Source organism: Cetorhinus maximus, chromosome 14 (genome assembly GCF_964194155.1).
Source record: "Cetorhinus maximus chromosome 14, sCetMax3.hap1.1, whole genome shotgun sequence".
NCBI lineage: Eukaryota > Metazoa > Chordata > Chondrichthyes > Lamniformes > Cetorhinidae > Cetorhinus > Cetorhinus maximus.
Genome location: NC_135892.1, coordinates 105417758 through 105439638, shown reverse-complemented (window position 1 = coordinate 105439638; position 21881 = coordinate 105417758). Strand labels below are relative to the sequence as shown.

Genomic DNA, 21881 nt, shown 5'->3' with positions numbered 1-21881 from the left:
TCCACGCAGTGTTCATGCTCCGCAAGGACTCCTCCATAACAGAGATCATGGCATGCATACCCTCATGGATGTCTGCCAGATCCTCCCACACATCGTGCTGGACATCCAGCATCTGCTGCTTAATGGACAAGAGGCTCATCATCTGCCTTCGAATCAGCATCGCTCTGGTCTCCAGCAGTCCTCTGACTGCCAGCGCCCTGGGCACTTTCTGCCTCCGCCTGCTCCTTAAGCGAGTGTGAAGTGCCCTCACCGCTATGCACTGACATTCTAGCAGATGATCTAATGCCCACCGAGGTGCTGGTATCTGCGCTGGTGCTTGATGCAGAGAGGGGATGTGACACAGGTGCATCCAAAGCCCAGTGGCCCTCTGGCGTCAAGGGTGGCTCTTCGGGGTCCTATGTTCATGGGTGAGCTGGCAATTCTAGGGGAAAATGATGACATGTCATTAGTTTAAGTCATCACACTGTCATTGTGCATGCCAGGCACCCTGGTGAGACATTGGAGATCTGCACCATGGTGCTATTGTCTTTCAATGATCAATGGGGACTCCAGGTTTGAGGCTCCCATTAATGATGAGGCTACACAAGAACGTTTGCACAATCCGACACCCTCACCTCTGTGTGCTGCACTTTAACTTTCGTCAGAGACCCCTGCCTCTCCACAACTGGCTGACCGAGGTGGGTGGCAGCTCTCCAGCTCCAAGGCATCCATCTGATACCTTGTCAGAATGAGGAGGTTTGGGGGGCCTCCACCTGTCTTAGTTCTTTCATTGGTGTTATGGCTTCTCCTCCTGAAATGACAGAAGAGCATTGATTTGACCATTCTCTGCCTGCAACACCATTGCAGCCTGGTAAACCATCCAACCTGGCACCGGGGGCCAGTGACAGTTGGCACTCAGACTCTAACACCCCTGAGCTCCACGGGGTGGGGGGTAGCCAACCCTTAACACTTCCCACACTGATCCATGCCAACTCGGTACTCAACATTGCCGAGCACAGCAGATCGTTGAACCTTTTGCGGCACAGGACCCATGTGCGCCGCACAACGTTGTGGCCGCTGAACTCAGCTGCCACCTTCTCCCAGGCTTTTTTGGTCAGGTGCGGTGGCCTCCTCCTGCCATCCCTGGGTACTAGAGTGTCCGACCTGACACTGGCCTCCTCCACAAGGACTGCGAGGCATTCGTCCAAGAAACGGGGTGCCGAGTGCCCACCCGGCTTGCCCTCCTGCCTGATGCCCCCAGCCACCGGTGAGGCCATTGTTCGAATGAAATGGTTTCCTGGACAGATTCCAAAGATTCTCCCCTGGCAGCTTTCAAGGAGCTGCCTCTGCCAATTTTAAAGCACCCACCGGGTCCCCATTGGACCCAGCGCCCGACAGACTCCCGCCTGGCCCTTCCCGACCATTGAGAAGATGCGTTTCACACTGGGCTGACCTTAATTGGCCACCCAGCCTGAAATCGCGTTTGTAACGCGACCGCGGCCGGGAGCAGATTCCACATCTGCTTCTGCTCCCGCCGACCTGGCACACACAACAAGCATGAAATTCAGGCCAGTAGGTATTTGTTTTAAAAAACGCGAGGCACAAGAGTTGGCTGACCAATCAGCCCCTAAGAAAGGCTGTGTAAAGATGGACGAATACGGTTGGCAAGGATGGGCCAATGAGCGTTATAACCACTACACGAATATTTTAATGAAGTGGAAAAGGAAGCAATACACAAGTCCCAGAAATAGCTCAGATTTTCTATGTAGTCATCAAGAATCCACAGGTGGAATTTAATGGCTGCAGCAAGGGGGCCCATACACCGGCAACCCCACCGTGGCCATATTCGGGAGGCCCCATGGATTTAGTTCCAATCTGGCACCTAACTGGGCAGTGTCGGGCCTCCCGTTGAATTAAGCCCGGTGCCAGGAGGAGGAGGGGCAGGGCAGTCAACAGCAATGGTTTGGGGGTGCCTCCCTGAGGTGTCCCCTTTTCCTGATAGCCGGGTCTACCAATTGGGCACATAATGCCTGAGAACGAGGCCACTCCCTGCGCACCCCCCCCACCCCCCCAGCAGTAGGCCGCAGGCTAACCCGGGAGGATTTGCTTTGCTTTGTTCCACATGGTGAGTTCCCTGCCTGTCGCTGGTAGAATATCAGAGATAACGGGATAAGACCCTTAAGTGGCTACTTATGGACCTCAATTGGTCTTGGTCATCCACCCTTCTTGTCCAGAGTTTGATCAGGGGAAGTTGGGAAGGCAGCGGGATCTTCACTCTGCACCCTCCTGCCTGATCACATTGCCCCTCAAACTTGCCTTGGGGAGGGGGGGTTATTAAATTACGCCCCTCTAAAATTTTTGATTTAAAATAACCACAGCTGATTTGGTTATGCCTTAAGCTTGGCTGAGGCTGTACCCTGAAAGCTTCCCTTAGGTTGGAAGCCGTATATGATCTTGCCTGGAAATTTCGAAGAAAAAAGGGATTACAATTAATTGTTCCCATGCTCTTAATATCTTGTCTGGTACCAGTCTGAAAATGCCACTGATACAAAAACATAAATTCTCTTTATGCTCAAAATTATGAGGGATCTTAATTAGGAGGAACCATTCCCACTGGCAAGAGGGTCAATAGCCAGATGACACGTATCTAAAGTAACTGGCAAAAGAATCAGAGGAGAAATCAGGAGAAATGTGGGTATGCACTGGCATGTGCTGCAAAAAAAAGGTGGTAGAAGCAGATTCAATAATGACTTTCAAAAGAGAATTGGATATACGCTTGAAAAGGAAAAATTTACAGTGCTATGGGGAAAGAATTGGGGAGCTGGACTGATCAGACAGCCCTTTCAAAGAGCTGAGATAAGCATGATGGGCCAAAAAGCCTCCTTCAGTGCTTCTACAATTCTGTGAATTATTTAATAATAATAATTCACAAGAGTGGATCTTGTTAAATGGGAGGTGGTAAAGCATATCTTACCTCTTTCACTTTTATTCCAATGCCACATTCCCCAGTTATGCTAAGGAGCTGATGGTGAAAGGCAATCTGTATGTAAGCATTTAAAGTAGGCCAAAAATGCAGCTGGTTACTGTTCAGGTCCAGAACAGCTTTCCACGCTAGATCAAGAGATTTCACACACAGAGACTCTTCTGACCTGTAAAGCTGAATAAATCAAGAAGTTCTATTGCACAGTAAAACACAGTCAAATAAAAAGATTGAAATTTCATTACAGTTTGCATATATTTCTATCACAAATTGTTAGGAGGAGCATTTACAGGCCTACAAAGATTAAAAAACACAATTATAGTTACAAATATGCAGTTTTTGGTCAGCATGAGCATGAAAGCTATATTTTATATTTGCAAGAAAAAAAAATAGCAAAAATATTTACTGCAGGAATAAATGAGCAATGTCTTAGTCCCTACCAGTCAAATATCTGTCATATTTAATCTTGCTCACCTTAGGAATGAGAATCTTCATGCATTGCAGAATGGGGAGCACTTGGTCCGATGGAACAATGTTAACCGCTTCTATGCAGGCGTGGAGAATGAGTGCTGGATTTTCTACAACAGGTAACGAAAGCTCACAACTCTTGTTGGCTACACTTTCAGATGACTGCTCAAATTTGTTCCAAATAAAATAGATGCAGGCCCACTGATCATGGACATACTGTGTAGATATCTTTCCCCAGCCCTGAGCTGAAGATCCATCCGCTAAAAGTCTAAACCAAAAAAAGATTGTGTTTTTTTAAGCAAGGAGCAGTAGAGCACTAACCTAACATTTTACAGTAGTATAAATTATGAAAATGTAATGAAATGCAAAGCCATTATGTAATGTCAACATACAAAATATTCTGCTCCTCCCACATTTAAGGTCCAGAAATGCCTCTTATTACTTATCTTCTGCATTCGTTGCTCCCAATGCGGTTTCTCTACATTGGAGAGACCAAACGCAGACTGGGTGACCACTTTGCGGAACACCTTCGGTCTGTCCGCAAGCATGACCCAGACCTCCCTGTCGCTTGCCATTTCAACACTCCACCCTGCTCTCTTGCCCACATGTCCGTCCTTGGCTTGCTGCAATGTTCCAGAGAAGCTCTACGCAAACTGGAGGAACAGCACCTCATCTTCCGACTAGGCACTTTACAGCCTTCCGGACTGAATACTGAGTTCAACAACTTTAGATCATGAGCTCTCCCCTCCATCCCCACCCACTTTCCGATCCCCCTTTTTCCAATAATTTATATAGATTTTTCTTTTCCCACCTATTTCCATTATTTTTAAATGTATTTCCATTCATTGTTTTATCTCTACCTTTTAGCCTATTTTGATCCCTTCCCCCCACCCCACCCCCACTAGGGCTATCTGTACCTTGCTCATCCTGCTTTCTACCCTTAATGTCACCATTAGTACATTTCTTAGATAATATCACCACCGTCAACACCTCTTTGTCCTTTTGTCTGTGACATCTTTTGGCAATCTCCACCTATCACTGGCCCTCTATCCAGCTCTACTTGTCCCACCCCGCCCCCCCCTTAAACCAGCTTATATTTCACCTCTCTTCTATTTTTCCTTAGTTCTGGTGAAGAGTCATACGGACTCGAAACGTTAACTGTGTTCCTCTCCGCAGATGCTGTCAGACCTGCTGAGTTTTTCCAGGTATTTTTATTTTTGTTTTGGTTCCGGAAATGCCTCTTACTATTCACCCAAAAATGATAAATTGCCTTAGACTCTCAAACTCATACAAGGAGTTTGAAGCGTAGGTACTTGCCACAACTTAAAAAATAAACCACTAAAAGCAGAATAACTGGGCAATTCCAGTGACCTCTGCTGTAAATATGCAAGGATAGAATTCTTGTATCATGACAGCACTGTGCACTCTGGAGTGCCGACGTCTAGAATTTGTTGTCCCCTTATTCACAAAATGTCTTCTGGGGGAAGGTAAAAATAACAACATTAAAACATTTGACAGCGAGTAGAAAGTTTTCACCATAATGAACAAACTTTACTCCAAATCGTTACCAAAAATCCTGCGGGAGCCGTGTGTCATAAAATTATAATTAGATTTATTAAGTTACCATAAACCAGTACACCTAATGTGCTGGGGTGGATTAGGACTTGGGATTCTATCTGTTGTGCAGCGTCACACATCATGCGTACTTGTAAAATCATAAGTGTTTATACAGTTACAATAATAAATGCCTCATAATTATTAGCCTTGGCCAGCACTGCATCTGACTAAACATCAGACCGTCTGGCTTACTAGCGTCTTGCACCACGGTACCAAATTTGGTTCAACTGCACCAATTCTTCCTCAAGTTGTTGTATTTGCTGACAGCTTTTTGTTATTAAAATTCCAGCTTTCTGATTGATGAAACTTTAAATGAAAAAAATGATGAATTTGCAGCAGATGGGATAATACTTTGAAATGCATTTGAAAGCTGCGGGCTTTAATGGCAAAAGCAGCCATTGTGCGATCACGTTAATTGTAAGCATACTCTTTGCTTATTAATAGATTGCATTTTTGTTGTTTAACACGGCAATCCATTCTGGAGTGTGTTGTCTGATGGGTTGAAAAACTTGGCATATTTATTTCTGGTAAGGTGAAGTAAAGAGCTGTTGGCACTAACTCAGAGCTCACATGCAACTTGGGTGATTATTATGGACAGAATAATATTGTTCTAGGAATACGGAATTATATATTAAAAAAACACTGTTGGCTTCATATTCATGTGTGGTTCTACTATAACCTCAGATTTTGATTAGCTGGCAAATCACTAATTTAATTAAAAACATCTGGTGTGCAGGCTGGTCAACACAATATAGGTTGTTGTGTCATTAGCCACCCAAGAAAGCAGGCAGAGCGCTTGTTCCCATTCCACTATTTATGCTGCCCATTGTCGAGTTGTCTGCTACAATGGGTATAAGCAGGTCTCGGGGCATCCCATTCATCACTTTTCATAAGGGGAAAAGAACTAGCCTTCACTGGGCACTTTGCCAATATCAGGTCATGTGTTGGACCTGGCAACGTTTGAACAATTCACTTCAAGTTCCTTCCAGTCAACATAAAAAATTAGCCAGGCAGAAAAACAAATAAGTGCTAAGACTGATTATTTTTAATATTACATGGACAATTCTCCCAAACTCTAATCTTGTTGAGGTTTAGTTTCCTTTCCCGAACAAGTACGACTATTACATCAGTGTATTGACTTGGATACCTCCGAAACACAGCCAGAAAGGGTTTTAATCCAAGCTGGACACCAGGGAATTATTAGCTTACATGTCCTCTAGCTGGTGTCAGCTGAGTTGCTTACTGGTGAATGTAGAGATCTGAAATTTGGGCTAACCTGGATCTGGGAGAACTAAGCTGCAAGTGGGGAGTCGGTGGCCTAGAAGTTTTATCACTGGGCTAGTATTCTAGAGGCCCAGGGTAAAGCTCTGGAGACTGGGGTTCAAATCACACCACGGCAGATGGTGAAATTTGTAATTCAGCAAACATCTGGAATTAGAAAGTCTGATGATGACCACAAAACCATTGCAGATATAGCTCACTAAGCCCTTTAGGGAAGGAAATCTGCTGTCCTTACCTGGTCTGGCTTACATATGACTCCAGACCCACAGCAATGTGGTTGACTCTTAAATGCCCCCTGAACAAGGGCAATTAAGGATAGGCTACAAATGCTGGCCAAGCGAGTGACGCCTACATCCCATGACCAAATAAATTTTAAAAATTATTAAGACTTTTGAAGTAGGTAGAATAGCACTTCTTGGATGGATAAGTAAGTTACAGTGAAACTCCATCCTCTAATTTTCTCTGATCTCTAATATTCACTGGAAAACTTTAATATTCATTTTGGACTTCCCTGCACACTAGTTTCACATTTTAAATAGTAAATTGTTTGTATTACTTACCCGTTATCTTGCTTATTGCAGAAAGGTTTCTCAAGATTCTGGTTGAAGGGGCCAATTAAAACAGATTTGACCAGTGTCTTGACAGCCTCAAGGGAGTCAAGCTGCACCTCTGGATACTGGGCAGTAACCTTGCAAACCCAAGCTAAAGAAGCTCTAGCAACCACCATTTGGATCTGTTGTCCTAACTTCAGAACCTGTGACACAAAACAAAGCTGAACTTATTTACCTTCAGATTAACTCTATAGGCATTCATATCTCATAATTTTGCATGTTGGATAATAGTAAGAAATTTAAACAGAGTGGCACATTAAATTTGCATGGCTTTAGACAGGGAAGACAGTGGTGTAGTGGTAATGTCACTGGACTAATAATTCAGAGGCTCAAACTAATGCTCTGGGGACAAGGGTTCAAATCCTACCGCAGCTGATGGAATTTCAAATTTAATTCATTTAAAAATCTGGAATTGAAAGGCAGTCTCAGTTAATGGTGCCACGAAACATTGATTATTGTAAAAACCCATCTGGTTCCCTGTCTTTTAGAGAAGGAAATCTGCCATCTTTCCCCAGTCTGGCCTACCTGTGACTCCAGACCCACAGCAATGTGGTTGACTCTTAACTGCCCTCTGAAATGGCCTAGCAAGCCACTCTGTTCAAGGACAGTGATGGATGGGCAATAAATACTGGCCTTACCAGCAACACCCACATCCCATGAAAGGATTAAAAAAACTCATTTTAACAAGTGCATAAAAAATTAACAAAGCTTTATAAGAATTTATATTTGTACAGCATCTTTAAGATAGAAAAAAATCAAGGAGGGGGCCCAAAACAATGCTTTGCCTCATGTAAAGGAATGCATTGGTGATGGTACTGGTCTAACAATTCAGAGGTTCTGAGTTCAAATCAAAAATTTGGAATTGGACTCAATAAACCTGATAAATTTATGGGCTAGCACCAGAAAAACTGACCATGAAGTCTGTTAAATGATCATTAAAAACTCAACTTGTTCACTCAGGGGAAGCACCCTCTCTATCCAGCCTATACGTGGCTCTAGTCCACACCAAATGGTTACTTCTAAATGCCCTCTGAATAGAGGAACGAGCCACTCAGGTAGCTATTTGAGAAGGCGAACCACTACCTTCTCAGGATAACTAGAAATAGGCATCACCACATCCCAAGATCAATGTTTTAAAATAGAAACATTTAACTTACTTTCATGAAAGAAATGCAGACTTAGAAGCGACATTGTTGAGATTTTTAAAAATAGATTTAATTGAATTTCATAGAGGAGACTGGTGAACTGGGGCCATAATTATAAAATGCACAAAGATGCTAGGAAACAGTTATCTTCCCAGTGAGTCTGAGACAGATTGCCAAAACATGCTGCAAATACTGATTCCCTACAATACTTCCTAAAGGCAATAGACAAGTTCCTGAGGAAGGAGGACTTCAAGTTAGAAATGGTAGTTGCAAATATGATAGATATGTGAAGTACCATAATCTCCTGAAGGTTACTTGATTGCATCCAGGGTCTGGGAGAAATTTCCTGGAGCTTTTTCCTACTAAACTGAGGTTCTTCAAAGTAGTTTTACAAATGGAGGAGATCTAATAAAGCCAAAGAAGTTGGCTTTAAGGAGGACTAGGATAATGCCAAAAAGGTAAGAGGTAGTAAGCGGCTCACTAGACTCAAGAGAAACATGAAGATATGGCCTTTGAATAAACTTGGAGAAAACAAGCCATACAATTCTCACTTGCCCACTGAAGGACACCTCTAAAAATAACTTCACAGAAGTTGGAACTGAAACAAACTGATCTCAGGCACTTCAAGAGGCCAGGCGATTGTGAAGCAGAATTTTTACGTGCAATAAGTAAAGCATTTTTAGGAGAAAGAAAAATAGGCCTGATTAAACCAAGATGTATAGTGGGCCTCACAGAAGGGAAGAGTGGAGTTATGATATCTTCAATGCCAGCTGGAAGAACATCAGTTACTTCACTGCCACAGGTAGAAAGGTCAGAGAAATAAAAGCAGCAGTTAAATCAGACAAAGATAGCAAAGAACTCCCAGAGGGCACCTCAGTTGCCTGACAGGGTCGAACAAGATGGGACTCGGGAGCATGATTTGTTGGGTGGTATTCTGTAGGAGGCATCCAAGCAAGAGGGTTAAAAGACAGGATCCAATTTAAAAGTTAATAAAGAAGGCAAGGAAAATATCCAGGAGGTCAATTGAAACAGTCGGGCCTTCAGGATTATTGGCAGGACAGTTTTTAAACAAAAACTCAAAGGGCTTTTTACAACAATGAAAAACTTTAAAACATAATCATCCACCATACCATAATAGGGGACATCTTGTGCCCACGGTTTCCAAATTCCCAATCTTAGCTATGCTGTCAAGTAGAGGTGAAGAGTGATGAAAGGGGGAAATGAGGGAAAAATTATCCCAGGCTTCATTAATATTCCAAACGCATGTTAAGAACAGGATTCTCAGAGATCTGAAAATACCTCGATGCTCTTAGCCCAAATCATTGCATAGGACAAAGAAACTTAAGTTGAAGTAAGAACATGTAAAAAAAAATGCTTTAAATATATGCATTTACGTATACAGACGTCATTTGGTAAATAACGAAGATATTGGGAAGTACTTTACCATGAAAGGGTCACAGTCAAGGGATTTTTAAAATAATTTATTTAAAGGAAAGAGGACATGATGGAATAAATCTGCAGCGGCAAACAATTGCCAAAATAGGGGCCAAGTAAATAATCCAGGAATTATGCTTTGCAGAGTTCAATGTGTTTAAATGTTTCTAGGTGTTTTGTCACCTATTCTTTTGAGCTTCTAAACCATTACTAAATCATTTTCTAAAGCACACTTATCCAAAGAGAATATCCAGCATGTTTTGTTTGCTGTCGTCCTTCGAGGTGAGGATGACCTTGTCCATCATCTGGGTGTTTGGTAGGGTTTCGGTGGGTACGTAGATGACTATTAATAGAGATCTGCGCCCAGAAGGTTCTGCTGCAAACAGACTGCTTACTGCAGACAACTTGTTTTGGACAGGCTGCTGGCTCAGGATTTTCTCTCTGCCTCTGATGTACACTTGCCTCCTCTTTACCTCTCTTTCCTCTTTTAGACGCTCTTTCAAACCTATCCTGTGACTAAGCTTTTGGCCATCTGCCCTAATGTATCCTTATGTGGCTCGGAGTCAAATTTTGCTTTGTAATGCTCCTGTGAAACACCTTGGGGTGTTTAATTAAAGACATAGAAACATAGAAAACAGGAGCAACTGTAAGTCATTCGGCTCTTCGAGCCTGCTCCACCATTCAATATGATCATGGCTGATCCTCTATCTCAACTCTATATAAATACATTGTTGTTGTTTCTAAAGTCTCCAAACTCAACATTACACAATCACCACTGTCTGATCTATCTCATCTTCCCTTTTATCCTCTTCAATTTTTGTGGTGTCCTACACTATGAGGCTTGATTATTTCTCATGATTTCACTCAAGGTAAGTAGTTATCCATAAAGTGTTAGATTGAAACGGTTTCCTCTTGTCCAGATGCTACTATGGTCAATGGTCAGTTAAAATTGTTACCATTGTGCATTGCATAAGACTAAAGTAGCAGTTGGGTACAGTGATCTGTTAAGGCAAAAATACTTGATGGGGCCAAAACAAAATTACAAGCCTTTAGGGAAAGAGCAGGTGAGCGGAACTAACCAAGACAGCCGACACAAGCCAAATAGCCTTCCTCCGTGCAATATCGTACTATGAAATTTGTGCATCTGCCAGTTATTTATTGAAATTTGTGAGTGAAATATTTGGAGGGGGTATAATTTGGCTGCTCCAGTCGCTCAAGGCTTTCATCAAACAATACCAACCCTTACTGTAGCGTGCAGTCAAGGTGTTCTCCAGAAATGTCACTGACATTTTCACAAGGGAAAACAAAGGAGAGTGGCAGGCATGGAAATTAATTATATAAAGGAAAATTAACATGGAAAGTTTAACCACAGCAATTATCCTTATCAAAATAAAAACATCTGGGAGTAAAAGTCAGTGGACATTTGAAGTTAATACTACCAATCCCCAAACACATGGCATCTGCTGACTGTGTTATTTTTTAAATTTAAATTTTATTTTGAAATAGATTTTTAAATTGGAACTCCGATGTGCCTTCTGAGGTCTGCCAAATTTTTGCAAAAATAAAGAATTAAAGCTGTCCTATTAATTATTAAAACTGTAAGTAAATGTATATGTAGAAGTCCATATGGCTGACTAATACCTTTTTTTATAAACTGCTTTAAAACCCTCAACCTTCTGCAGAAGCATTTGATTTGAAATTGTTCTTATATTTCAAGTACACATATTATTTACATGAGAAACTGTTTCCATTAGCAGGAGGGGTGGCAACCAGAGGACAGATATTGAAGGGAATCTGCGAAAGGGGAGGCAAGGAGAATTTTTTCTACGTAATGCAATGTATATGATCGGGAAAGCACAGCCCGAATTGGTGGTGGAAACAGATTCAAGAGTAACTTTCAAAAGGGAATTGGATATATACTGGAATTGGAAAGATTTAAAGGGCTTTAGGGAAAGAGCAGGGGGAGGGTGACCAATTGGTTGGCTTTTTCAAAGACCTGGCACTGGACAATTCTGTTCTGTAAGAAGTGGTGGGGGAGGTGGGGTTGAGTAAAAGTATTCTGATACATTAGATAATATACATTAGAATGGAAGGATAGAGTACCTCGTTATCATTGGGAGCCTGAAGATACTGAATCGAAACCTGCGTCAGGGAAGAGATGTAGCTCCAGATGCAGGAGCCTCTCGTCCAGCCCACCGTTGAAAGTGTCTTCACTATCTCACTCATCACAGCAAGGTAGAGGCGACATCTGTCAAGGTCCAAAACCTCAAATTAAGCAGAAACATTGTGGATTTAGAACAACTGAGTGGAAAAAATGGGCCTCGATGCTTACTTGTTCAATGACCACTGCTTAGTCATACTATCATACCAAATAATCATACCAAAACCTTCTCTAATCCTACTTTTAAAAAAATCTCCAGACAGGGTGCACTTTAATGAATTTCCTTGCTTACTATTCGTAACAGAAGTGACAGCAGCCCATTAAACACGTGTTTACAATTTCACTACAAAATCACTAACAGAAGGAATTATCTCACAGTGTGTAACAACTGCTACCCCTCCCTAAGCACCAATGCCAAGACAGCACACAAGGAATCATGCAAGAAACTCGGCAGCATTGTTCAAATCAAAACATCTATCTTGGGGTTAAAAATTGGCAACTGCCAAGCTTTTTGGAAGCTTACGAGCTCTATTTTTAATCCCCAGAAAACAATAGTATCAGAGGGCATCTGTTTTTCCAAAGTATGCTGCAAATGTCAAAATGTGGCAACAGGTTATTAACAATTAGGATAGTTTGTCAGTGTTTATTAATTCTTTAAGATCACATATTTTTGTAGTTTTAAAACACAGACACTTGTTGTCACAAAGTATCTTGAGGGAGATGATTAAAATGCTTTGAGACATGGCAAGTTTAAGAAGCAGAAAGCCGCAATATCAGTTCCTCATGGATTCCAAATGCAGGTGGTTATTCACATCATTCTACTAGAGAACTGTATTTAGCTGAAATAAACCTAGTGGAAATTGTTTTTTTTTTCCCCCACAGGGGAAATTAACTTATACCCTGTGTGAGAAATATATGTTTTTTAATGTTTTTGGTGAATATTGTGTTATTCTGTGAAAAAGGCTGTGTGTGTGTGTGTGTGTGCGCGTGTGTGTATGACTTAATTAAGCTGGGCAGAGTTTAAAAGAAGACAGGTTGTCTGGTGGTAAAAGGAGACAGGGTTTTTAAAACATGAAAAGGACAGAGGTGTTAGGTTTGAGGTACAAGTGAATAGGTTAGATCTAACAATTGCATTTTTAGATAAGTGGAGAGTTTGTTTGAATATCAAAGGGAAGTCAGAGGTACAAAGAAACATGTTTGCATCTTGCAGGAGCTCCTCAGGTAAATAGAAGTGGGGATATTATATTTTATTAGCCCGAAAGCAAAGATAAGATGGAAACATGAAAGATCTTATATTTGGAAGGATTTGAGTTTCAACGAGATGTGAGTACAATGGAACCTAGGATGAAAGAGAAAATACATATTTTAGAGTTACTGTTGCGGTCTTAGGGTAGCTGTTGAGTTGGAGCTGAGAGATGAAGCAGCTGAACTGTGGCTCTGGGCTGGGAGAAGATGCAGTTTGAATCAGTTATCCAGTCAAGCCAGAAAAGTCTTGGGCTGCAAAAAGCAGTTTTATTTTGAGGTTTGAATTTTCCCAACAGTGTGGAAGAGAGTTACAGGTCATGTGGTATTCCCTTATTAAAGATACAGCAGTTTGCCTTGGGTAATATTACTATATTTTTATAGTTAAACATCTATAAGGGAGTGCTGCCTGGAAGGTGTTTACTTGTGGGTCTGACCAAGTAGAGTGTCTTTCTGGGGGAATATTTTGTAAGACTAAGTTTAACTATGTAACTGTAATCTTGTGTGCTTAAGTCTTTTATTAATTCTTGTTAATAAAACTTTCACTTTTAATTTTTAAAATCCCAAAAATGTTACTGGGTTTCTTGCTGCTGAAATCAGTACGTCTTCTTCTCCTTTGCAGAATTAAAAAAAGTGTATTACCCGTAAGCCATGTTTTCCTCTGGGATTTGGTTTGCGCAGCAATTAACATCGGCTGTGGTCATAACACCTGTTTATACCAACTTCTGGTGCCTTGGTAATTAAATCCACAATGTCCGGTTACAAGGAGCTTTCATTTACACTGCTGATTCTCAACAGAGAACTTGTCTAGGCATAATTATTTCATTGTTATGAATTTAACGTTTTTATTTAAATCATTTAACAGGCTGGATGCATGGATTTGTAGACAAATTGGAGAGGATTTTTATTTTCACCATCTAGCGTACAAATCAAATGCCTTTTATAGAACCTGCTTCATTTTCATTGTATTGAAAGGCTATCCCAATTAATCTGTTTAGATTTCGTAAGAATATAAGTGGTCCACTTAGCCCCTTAAACCATTCACTCAGATTATGTCGGATCTTGGAAATTTTAAATGATGCAACACCTACTGCTTTCTGAGAGACAGAGTTCCAGGGTTTCCACTACTTATGTGAAAAATTGCTTCCTAATTTTACTCTTAAATGGCCTAGCTTTAATTTTAAGCTTATTCCCCCTTGGTCTTGATTCCCACACCAGAGAAACAAGTTTATTTATGTCTACCCTATCAAATTCCTTTGTCAACATCTTGATTAGTTACTCTTCAACTTCTAACTCAAGTGAATACAAACCACATTTATGCAATATGTCCTCATAATTTAACCTTTGGAACCCTGAATTCTACTGAAACAGCACTGTACCCCCTCCAATCTTTACTGAGGTTAATTGAGGTTCAACCGAACACTGTCAGCTGTGGCTCAATTGTTAGCACACTCCTCTCTGTGCCAGAATGTTGAGTTCATGTCCCAGCTTCAGCAACTTGAGTATAAAATCTTTGCTGACGCTACAGTCTATCAATGAGGGAGTGCTGCACTATCAGAGGTGTCTGCGTTCTGATGAAACGTTAAGCTGAGGCTGATCTCTCAGGTGGGTGCAAATGATACCACTGCACCAATTTTGAAGAGTAACAGGGGAGCTTTTCCTCAGTGTCCTGGCCAATATTTATCACTCAACCACCTCCTAAAACAAGATTATCTGGTCATTATCTCTATTTGTTGTGTGCAAATCATTGGCCAAGTTCCTTACGTTGCAACAGTGACTACACTTCAAATATACTTCATTGGCTGTAAAGCACTTTGGGACGTCCTGAAAGGTGCTGTCTAAATGCAAGCTTTTCCTTCCTTCTGTAGGAACTCAAGGCATGTCATGATTCGGACATCAATTTTCAATGCATCAAAAATATATATTAAAAATAGAGAAAGAAAGGCATACACTTCTGAACCTGGACAAGCATCTACCAATCTACAAGTTTTCTTCACCCACCAACAATTAAACGCTGACTAAACGCTGACTAACATCAGACTTTGCTTAAAATAGCAATGTGACTTTGTGGCCTTAAAGCAAAACAGCAGTTTAAATACAGATTCACCTCAGCAGCAGCCGAATATACTATGAGTTACATGGCATAACCCTGCTGTCTTTACAAAACAGTACATCGTGCGACATAGAAGATTGCTAGCATCCATGAAAATCCAATTCAATGCCATGCATTTAAATTGCCACTGCTACAGTAACAAAACTCCTCTCAGAGTCCCAAGTGACATCTGATGTGACTGTCACAAAGTCCCTCCTCATTCTTCTTGATTTGTCTGCAGCCTTTAGCACAGTTAATCACATCATCCTCCTCCAATACCTCTCCACTGTCATCCATCTGAGTGGAACTGCTCTCATCTGGTTGCAATCTTATCCATCTAATCATAGCCAAAGAATCACTTGCAATTGCTTCTCTTCCAGATCCTGCACGGTCACCTGTGGTGTCCCTCAAGGTTCTATCCTTGGGTCCCTCCTATTCCACATCTACACGTTGCCCCTTGGCAACGTCATCTGAAGGCATAGTGTTAGCTTTCAAATGTACACTGAAGACACCCACCTCTACCTTACAACCACCTCTCTCAACTTCTTCACTGTTGCTAAATTATCAGACTGCTTAACCGACATACAGTCCTGGATGAGCTGAAATTTCCTCCAAATAAATATTAGGAAAACTGAAGCCATATTTTTCAATCCCCACACCAAACTCCATTCCCTAGCTTCCTGCTCCATTTCTTTCCTTGGCAACAGTCTGCGATTAAGCCAATCTGTTCGGAACCTTGGTGTCACATTCAATCCCAAGATAAGCTTCCTACCTCATATTCATGCCATCACTTAAATGCTTAGTTCGACCTCTGTAACATCACCTTATTTCAACCGCCTCAGCTCATCTGCTGCTGAAACCCTCACATGCTTTTGTTACCTCTAGGCTTGATTATTCCAACGCACTCCCAGCTTGTCTCCCACATTCTACCCTTTGTAAACTTGAAGTCATACAAAGCTATCCTCCAATTGACTTAAACCAAGTCCTGTTCCCCTATCACCGATATATGAACATAAATATAAATTGCTGTTGTTGTATCTGATGTTATTTGCATAATACTAGGTACCAGTTATTGCTTTGGTAAAAATGCTAATTACACATCAGTATAAACAGAGAGTTAGAGAACCATACTCTATATTGAGCAGAAATGACTAAGCTGAATTTGATATACCCAGAATCATTGAATGAATAATAGAATGGTTGTAGTACAAGAGGCCATTTGGCCCATCAGATCTCTGCTGGCTCTCTGAAGAAGAAATTCACCTCAAATCATTCCGCCTCTTTCTCCCCATAGCCCTGCACATTCTTCCTTTTCAGATAATAATCAAATTCCCTCTTGAATGCCCCGATTGAATCTGCCTCCACCACATACTCGGGCAGTGCATTTCAGATCCTAACCACTCGCTGTGTGAAAAACTTTTTCCTCATGCCGCAATTTCTTCTTTTGCTAGTTACCTTAAATTGGTGACTGGTTCTAAATCCTACCACCAATGCGAACAGCTTCTCCCTATCTAATCCCAGGCCCCGGAATTTTGAATACCTCTATCAAATCTCCTCACAACCTTCTCTTCTCAAGGAGAACAGTCCCAACTTCTTCAATCTTTCTAAGTAACTGAAGTCCCTCACCCCTGGAATCATTCTCGTGAATCTTTTCTGCACCTTCTCTAATGCCTTCATATCCTTCCTAAAGTGTGGTGCCCAGAACTGGATACAATACTCCAGCTGAGGCCAAACCAGTGCTTTATACAAGTGAACACAACTTTCTTGCTCTTGTACTCAATGCCCTTTTTGATAAAGCCCAGGAATGCCATATGCTTTATTAACTGTTCTCTCATCCTGACTTGGCACCTTCCATGAATTACACACGTATGCATCCAGGTCCCTCTGTTCCTACAGCCTCTTTGGAATTGTGCCCTTTATTTTATGTTGTCTCTCAGCATTCTTCCTACCAAAATAAATTACTTCACACTTCTCTACATTAAATTTTATCTGCTACTTGCCCGCCTATTCCACGAGCGTGTCTATGTCCTTTTGAAGTTCCACGCTATCTCCTCACAGTTCACAATACTTAAAGCTTTATATCATTCTCAAATTTTGAAATTGTGCACTCTACACCAAGATCTAGGTCATTAGTATATATCAGGAAGAGCAAGGGTCCCAACAATGACCACTGGGGAACTCCACTATAAATCTTCTTCCAGTCTGAAACACAACCATTAACCACTATTCTGTTTCCTGTCACTCAACCAATTTCAATTCATGTTGTTACTGTCCCTATTATTTCATGAGTTATAATTTTTCTCTCAAGTCTGTTATGCGGCACTTAATCAAATGCTTTTGGAAGCCCATGTACAGCATTACCCTCATCAACCCCCTCTGTTACTCATCAAAAGTTAGTTCAACACGGTTTTCCTTAACAAATCCATGCTGGATTTGCTTAATTAACCTGCAATTGCCCACATGACTATTAATTTTGTGCTGAATTATCATTTCTAGAGCTTCCCCACCACCGAGGTTAAATTGGGTGGCATGTAATTGCTGGACTTATCTTTACACTCTTTTTTGGCAAGAGTGCAACATTTGCAATTCTCCAGTCCTCTAGCACCATCCACGAGTCTAAGGAAGTTTGAAAAATTATGGCCAATGCCTCCACTTACAGTTTGTAGTTCACTTGTCAACCTCCTGAGTGTGTACTCCAAGACTTGCTCCACTGAAGACATGACACATTCACGTAGTACATTCAGCACCCTATCTAAAGACAAAGATAATAGATGATTTACATGAGTTAATCCACTTGATGAAAGTTATTTTCTGTTGTAATTCGCTACTGGCCTAGAAACAAAAAAATGAATAACTTTGAAAAACAGGTTGATAATTGAGAATATGTTCACTAAATTGCTAAGCATGATACATTCTGAAAAGCAAGTAATCAGTGTCAACCTCATTTTGCAGAATGCTTGACAGCAACCAATTAACGTCAGGCCCAGAAAGGCAATTACAAAGGCAGATCTTCAAGTCATTAACCCAGGCCTACTGAATGCACTTTGCAGTTTTGAAGACAGAGACTCTCTTAATGCATTGCAAAATTTAAATTTCGGTGATTTTTTTCTGAAGTGGGGGAGGGAACCGTGAATTTTTATGGGTTGCAACCATAGTCTTATTGTTGGCCCAAATTACAAATCAGGATGAAACTCCAGCCCCTAGATATTAGGATTGGAATTTTGGGTTCAGCCAAAAATAAATCTGTGTGGCCGTGTAAAATTAAAATTATGTGGCAAAGAAGAAGTGAATATCTTGCAAGCATACACAGAGATTAATATATTTCAAATTAATATACTGTTACGACCGGAGTGAGAGGATTGCATAGCTGATCTGGCCCCACCACTCCACAGATCATATTAGTGTAAATGTTTAATTCACTCACCAAAATGGCCAATTATTTACCTCTGCTCGGTTAGACCCAGGATAAAAGAGACTTTAATCAGGCCCCTTTCAATAAACTCAGAATAACTGATTTCTTTTTAAAACAAGTTGCAAGAACTAGTTAACACACAATTGGTAATCTGGAAGTGTAACAATTTATCCCTTTTACACACACATACAAAGGACAAAAAATAGAGTCTCTGCATAGATGGGTGGTTGAAGAAAGGACTTTATATAAAAAAAAATAAAGTTTGCAGGGTTTCAATGCTGTCAATCTGGAGCTACCCCATGAGAAGACAGATCGCTAGTCCCATAGATTCCTGGAGATTCTCACCAACAGAGCTACAGTATGGAGGAGAACAGAGCTGGATCAATCCTTGGGGCCTCCCTCTCAGGTTTTCAAATACAGACACGTTCCAGTGAGGTGGGGATTCCTAGCTGGATACTGATAACCACACCGCTTCAGGCAAGGCAAGGAGCACACAAGCTGGGCAACTTTTCCCCATCCCAGTTCATTCCCAACTGAGTTCAAAACAACAAGTTCAAAACATAAAGCTCATCTTCCTCAGGTGATTTTCAGTAAATCACCAGGGCCTTTGCCTTTAAAACAGCTTTTTGTTCCAGCCATTAAAGTAATTACTATTCAAATAAGCAAATAGCTCTCCTCCTCAAGTACCATGTAGGTCAGGTGATTGCTTGGAAAAGGCATGCTTGCTCACAGTCCAAGGTGAGCTTATGACATTTTTTTTTAAATCCCAAGTGCCCAAATAATGCAATGTCCTTCCAAATTTTAAAAGAGAATACAGTTCTTGAAGGTATAGTTTCCCAACAATACCACCAACATTTTATGTAGGGATGGAATCATGTTGCGATGATTTTAAGTCCCAGCTTGCTGAGTTAGAGATTGTTGGAATGCAGTTCATATTTGCATACTTTCACATGATGTTATCAATTTCAGTCATGTCATTGGGAAGAGATGTTGAGTGGATGTTTTCCCAAAGGCAGGGAGGGAGAAGCTTGCCACAGGGCTGGAAGGAAGGGAAGAGGGGGCAAGGGGACTTTTCATTTACAAAGAGCTTCATCACATTCTCAGAAACATCCCACTGTGTGTCAAATGCAATTGACTACTTGGACGTACAAACAACCAACATGCAAATGAATACTGCAGTCATTTTGTGCACAGTGAGGTCCCACAAAAAGCAAGTCTGATGAATGACCACTTGATCTATATTTTTGGTTAAAGAAAGGACATCAGGAGATCTCGTCAAAAATAGTTTGATGAATAGCATTTTGAATTAGGTTCTTGCAAATCGAAAGGAATGTAGAAAAAAACTCTACCTCAAGTAAACCCAACTCTTGAATGCTCGTTGTGGCAAATGTTGTAAGAGTTGTTGATGTCTCCCGGAGAGGTCTGGAGCCTTGTATGGTTTAACAATAAGTGTTTATTGACAACTCAACTATACACATCTCCAAGGTACGGCCCTGTTTGGGTGTTGTCTCCACACTGGCTTCTGCCAAGACTACTACTCTCCCCAGTCTGCCATCATGTGACTCTACATCACTATGTGCACGGTACTGCTTCTGCAGACCCACGTTAACCCTTGCTCTGTTGAACATCCTTACACTACACCTCCCCCAAGTCCATACCCAAATACATTTACAATACAATCTTTATTTGCTACCCCTTCTTCCCCTCCCCCCCATCCCAAGTCCCTTCTTTATAAATTCAGACAGTCTGGAGGCTTTACAATTCTTCTAGATCTTGTTCTCTTAGCATTTGGAGTGGTAGTCTCAGTTGCTTTGGGCTGACTTTGCTGGTTAGAGTTGAAATCATAATATTCTGTGTTTCCAGTCGTTTGTTGTCACCGTTTGATTAGTTTGTTTGCACCCCTTTGAGTTTCGTTTCTCTTTATCGACAATCTGTATTTTTTGATCGGATACCATGGGCGTATCCCTTTCCTTCCAAAGGGAAAGTTTGCTCCATTCATTCATAGGGCGGACTCATGATCTCTGTGAGGTCCACCATGTTCTTCTTGGAAGCTGACATTTCAAAAATGGAATCTTCATTTCCACTTGTTTCACAATTTCACTCAAACATTCATTTACTCTTTTATTTTCCAATTCTTTTTCAAGCTTATGAATCTTTTCATTCAACTCAGCAACTACTCTGGTGAGTTCAGTTGTCTTTGTTTTAGAGTTATCTGTGGAATCCCTATACAAGCTCAACAACTTCACTTTAACATTCAGTTCCTTTTGGAGTCTTTCTTCCATTTTACTGATTGCTCCGTAGACTCTTTCAACTCATTCATTAGATCCTCGATCTGTTTCTTAGAATTTTCCTTTTCTGTTTTTAAAGTCTGGATTTGCTCTCCATACTGCACATCTCATCAACATTTAATCAATTTTAGCCATTAATACTGCATTCAACTAACTGTTCTGAATCATCAGCAATTCCTTTTTCTGTTCCAGTATCAACTTCATGCTGTTCACATTAGCTTGATACTTGTAATTTCTGAGTTTTCCTTTTGCTAATTCCTCTGTGCTATCCTTCGAACTCACCGTCTGTAATTTCACTTCTGCTAATTGCTTCTGATGTTCTTCATGCTCCTTTGTGAGGACATATACTTTCTCTTGCAACTGTTCAACTTTTTCTTGACATTCTAGGTTCTTGATTTTTACTTCAGCCGTTTCATTTTTCAACACCTCAATGGTTCTCAGTGCCTGCGAGGCATCCAATGCTTTTTCTTCTAGTTCCTTGAGCTTCAGCATTGGATTTACGTTTTCCGATCTTATTTCTCTGTCTTTTCTTTCTCCGTCTGAAGCACAGCTTTGCCCTTGTCCTTCGTTTTAGTTTCACTGTTAGCCGGGTTTGTCTCTGGCAAAGTCTTAACTTGTTTCAGTTCTGTAATTGTGCTATGGATGGTTTCAGTATCCGCTCGCAGCTTGGAAGCTCCACGGATTTTCCTTTCAATGCCCCCTCTTTTCCATTCAGCTGGTTCTTCAGCTTTTCAATCTCTTTTTTGGACCTCTTGGCTTCCTCCTGGAATGTAGAACATCGCTAAGTCTTCTCTGCCAACTGATTCTTCAATGCATTCAGTGACATTAAATTAATTTTGCTTCTCTTTGTAATTTTCCAGAGGAACAAACTTTGACCTAAGGGGTACTTGTAGTGTGTGAAAGTCCTTCAACAGGTTTCCCTTTTCTTTGCGAAGCTCAATTGCTTTGTCTTGAGTTTTGTAATTTAACAGTCTTTGACCTTTTTTTGCTTTTCAAGATGGTCTTCATTTCTTCATGCTGAAGGGTTATGTACTACTTTTGCATTTGATATTGAAGGAGGATTATCTGTTCTTTCAACTGTTTATTTTCTTATTGACCTCTTGCCAACTCAGGTTGCGCTTCAGTACATCATTTTGTTGCTACTGATAGTTCCAATGCAGCTTTTTCTGGA

At 41.1% G+C, this 21881-nt stretch overlaps 1 protein-coding gene across 4 annotated transcripts in view; it reads right to left on the bottom strand.

Annotated features, from left to right (window-relative positions):
- The window catches only part of tarbp1 (TAR (HIV-1) RNA binding protein 1), a 189617-nt gene that overhangs the window by 116357 nt on the left and 51379 nt on the right, over window positions 1-21881 (bottom strand). For 3 of the 4 annotated variants that reach the window (XR_013578732.1, XM_078557419.1, XM_078557417.1), the window contains exons 13-17: window positions 17668-17762; window positions 11619-11780; window positions 6886-7079; window positions 3434-3695; window positions 2954-3136 (exon numbers count right to left, since the gene is read on the bottom strand). Coding sequence is in view for 3 of the 4 variants with exons in the window: in XM_078557419.1 (XP_078413545.1) it covers window positions 2954-3136; window positions 3434-3695; window positions 6886-7079; window positions 11619-11780; window positions 17668-17762 (896 nt within the window). In the remaining variant the exon portion in view is untranslated. The remainder of the gene's footprint in view (window positions 1-2953; window positions 3137-3433; window positions 3696-6885; window positions 7080-11618; window positions 11781-17667; window positions 17763-21881) is intronic. The other variant, XM_078557418.1, reaches the window with a different exon arrangement.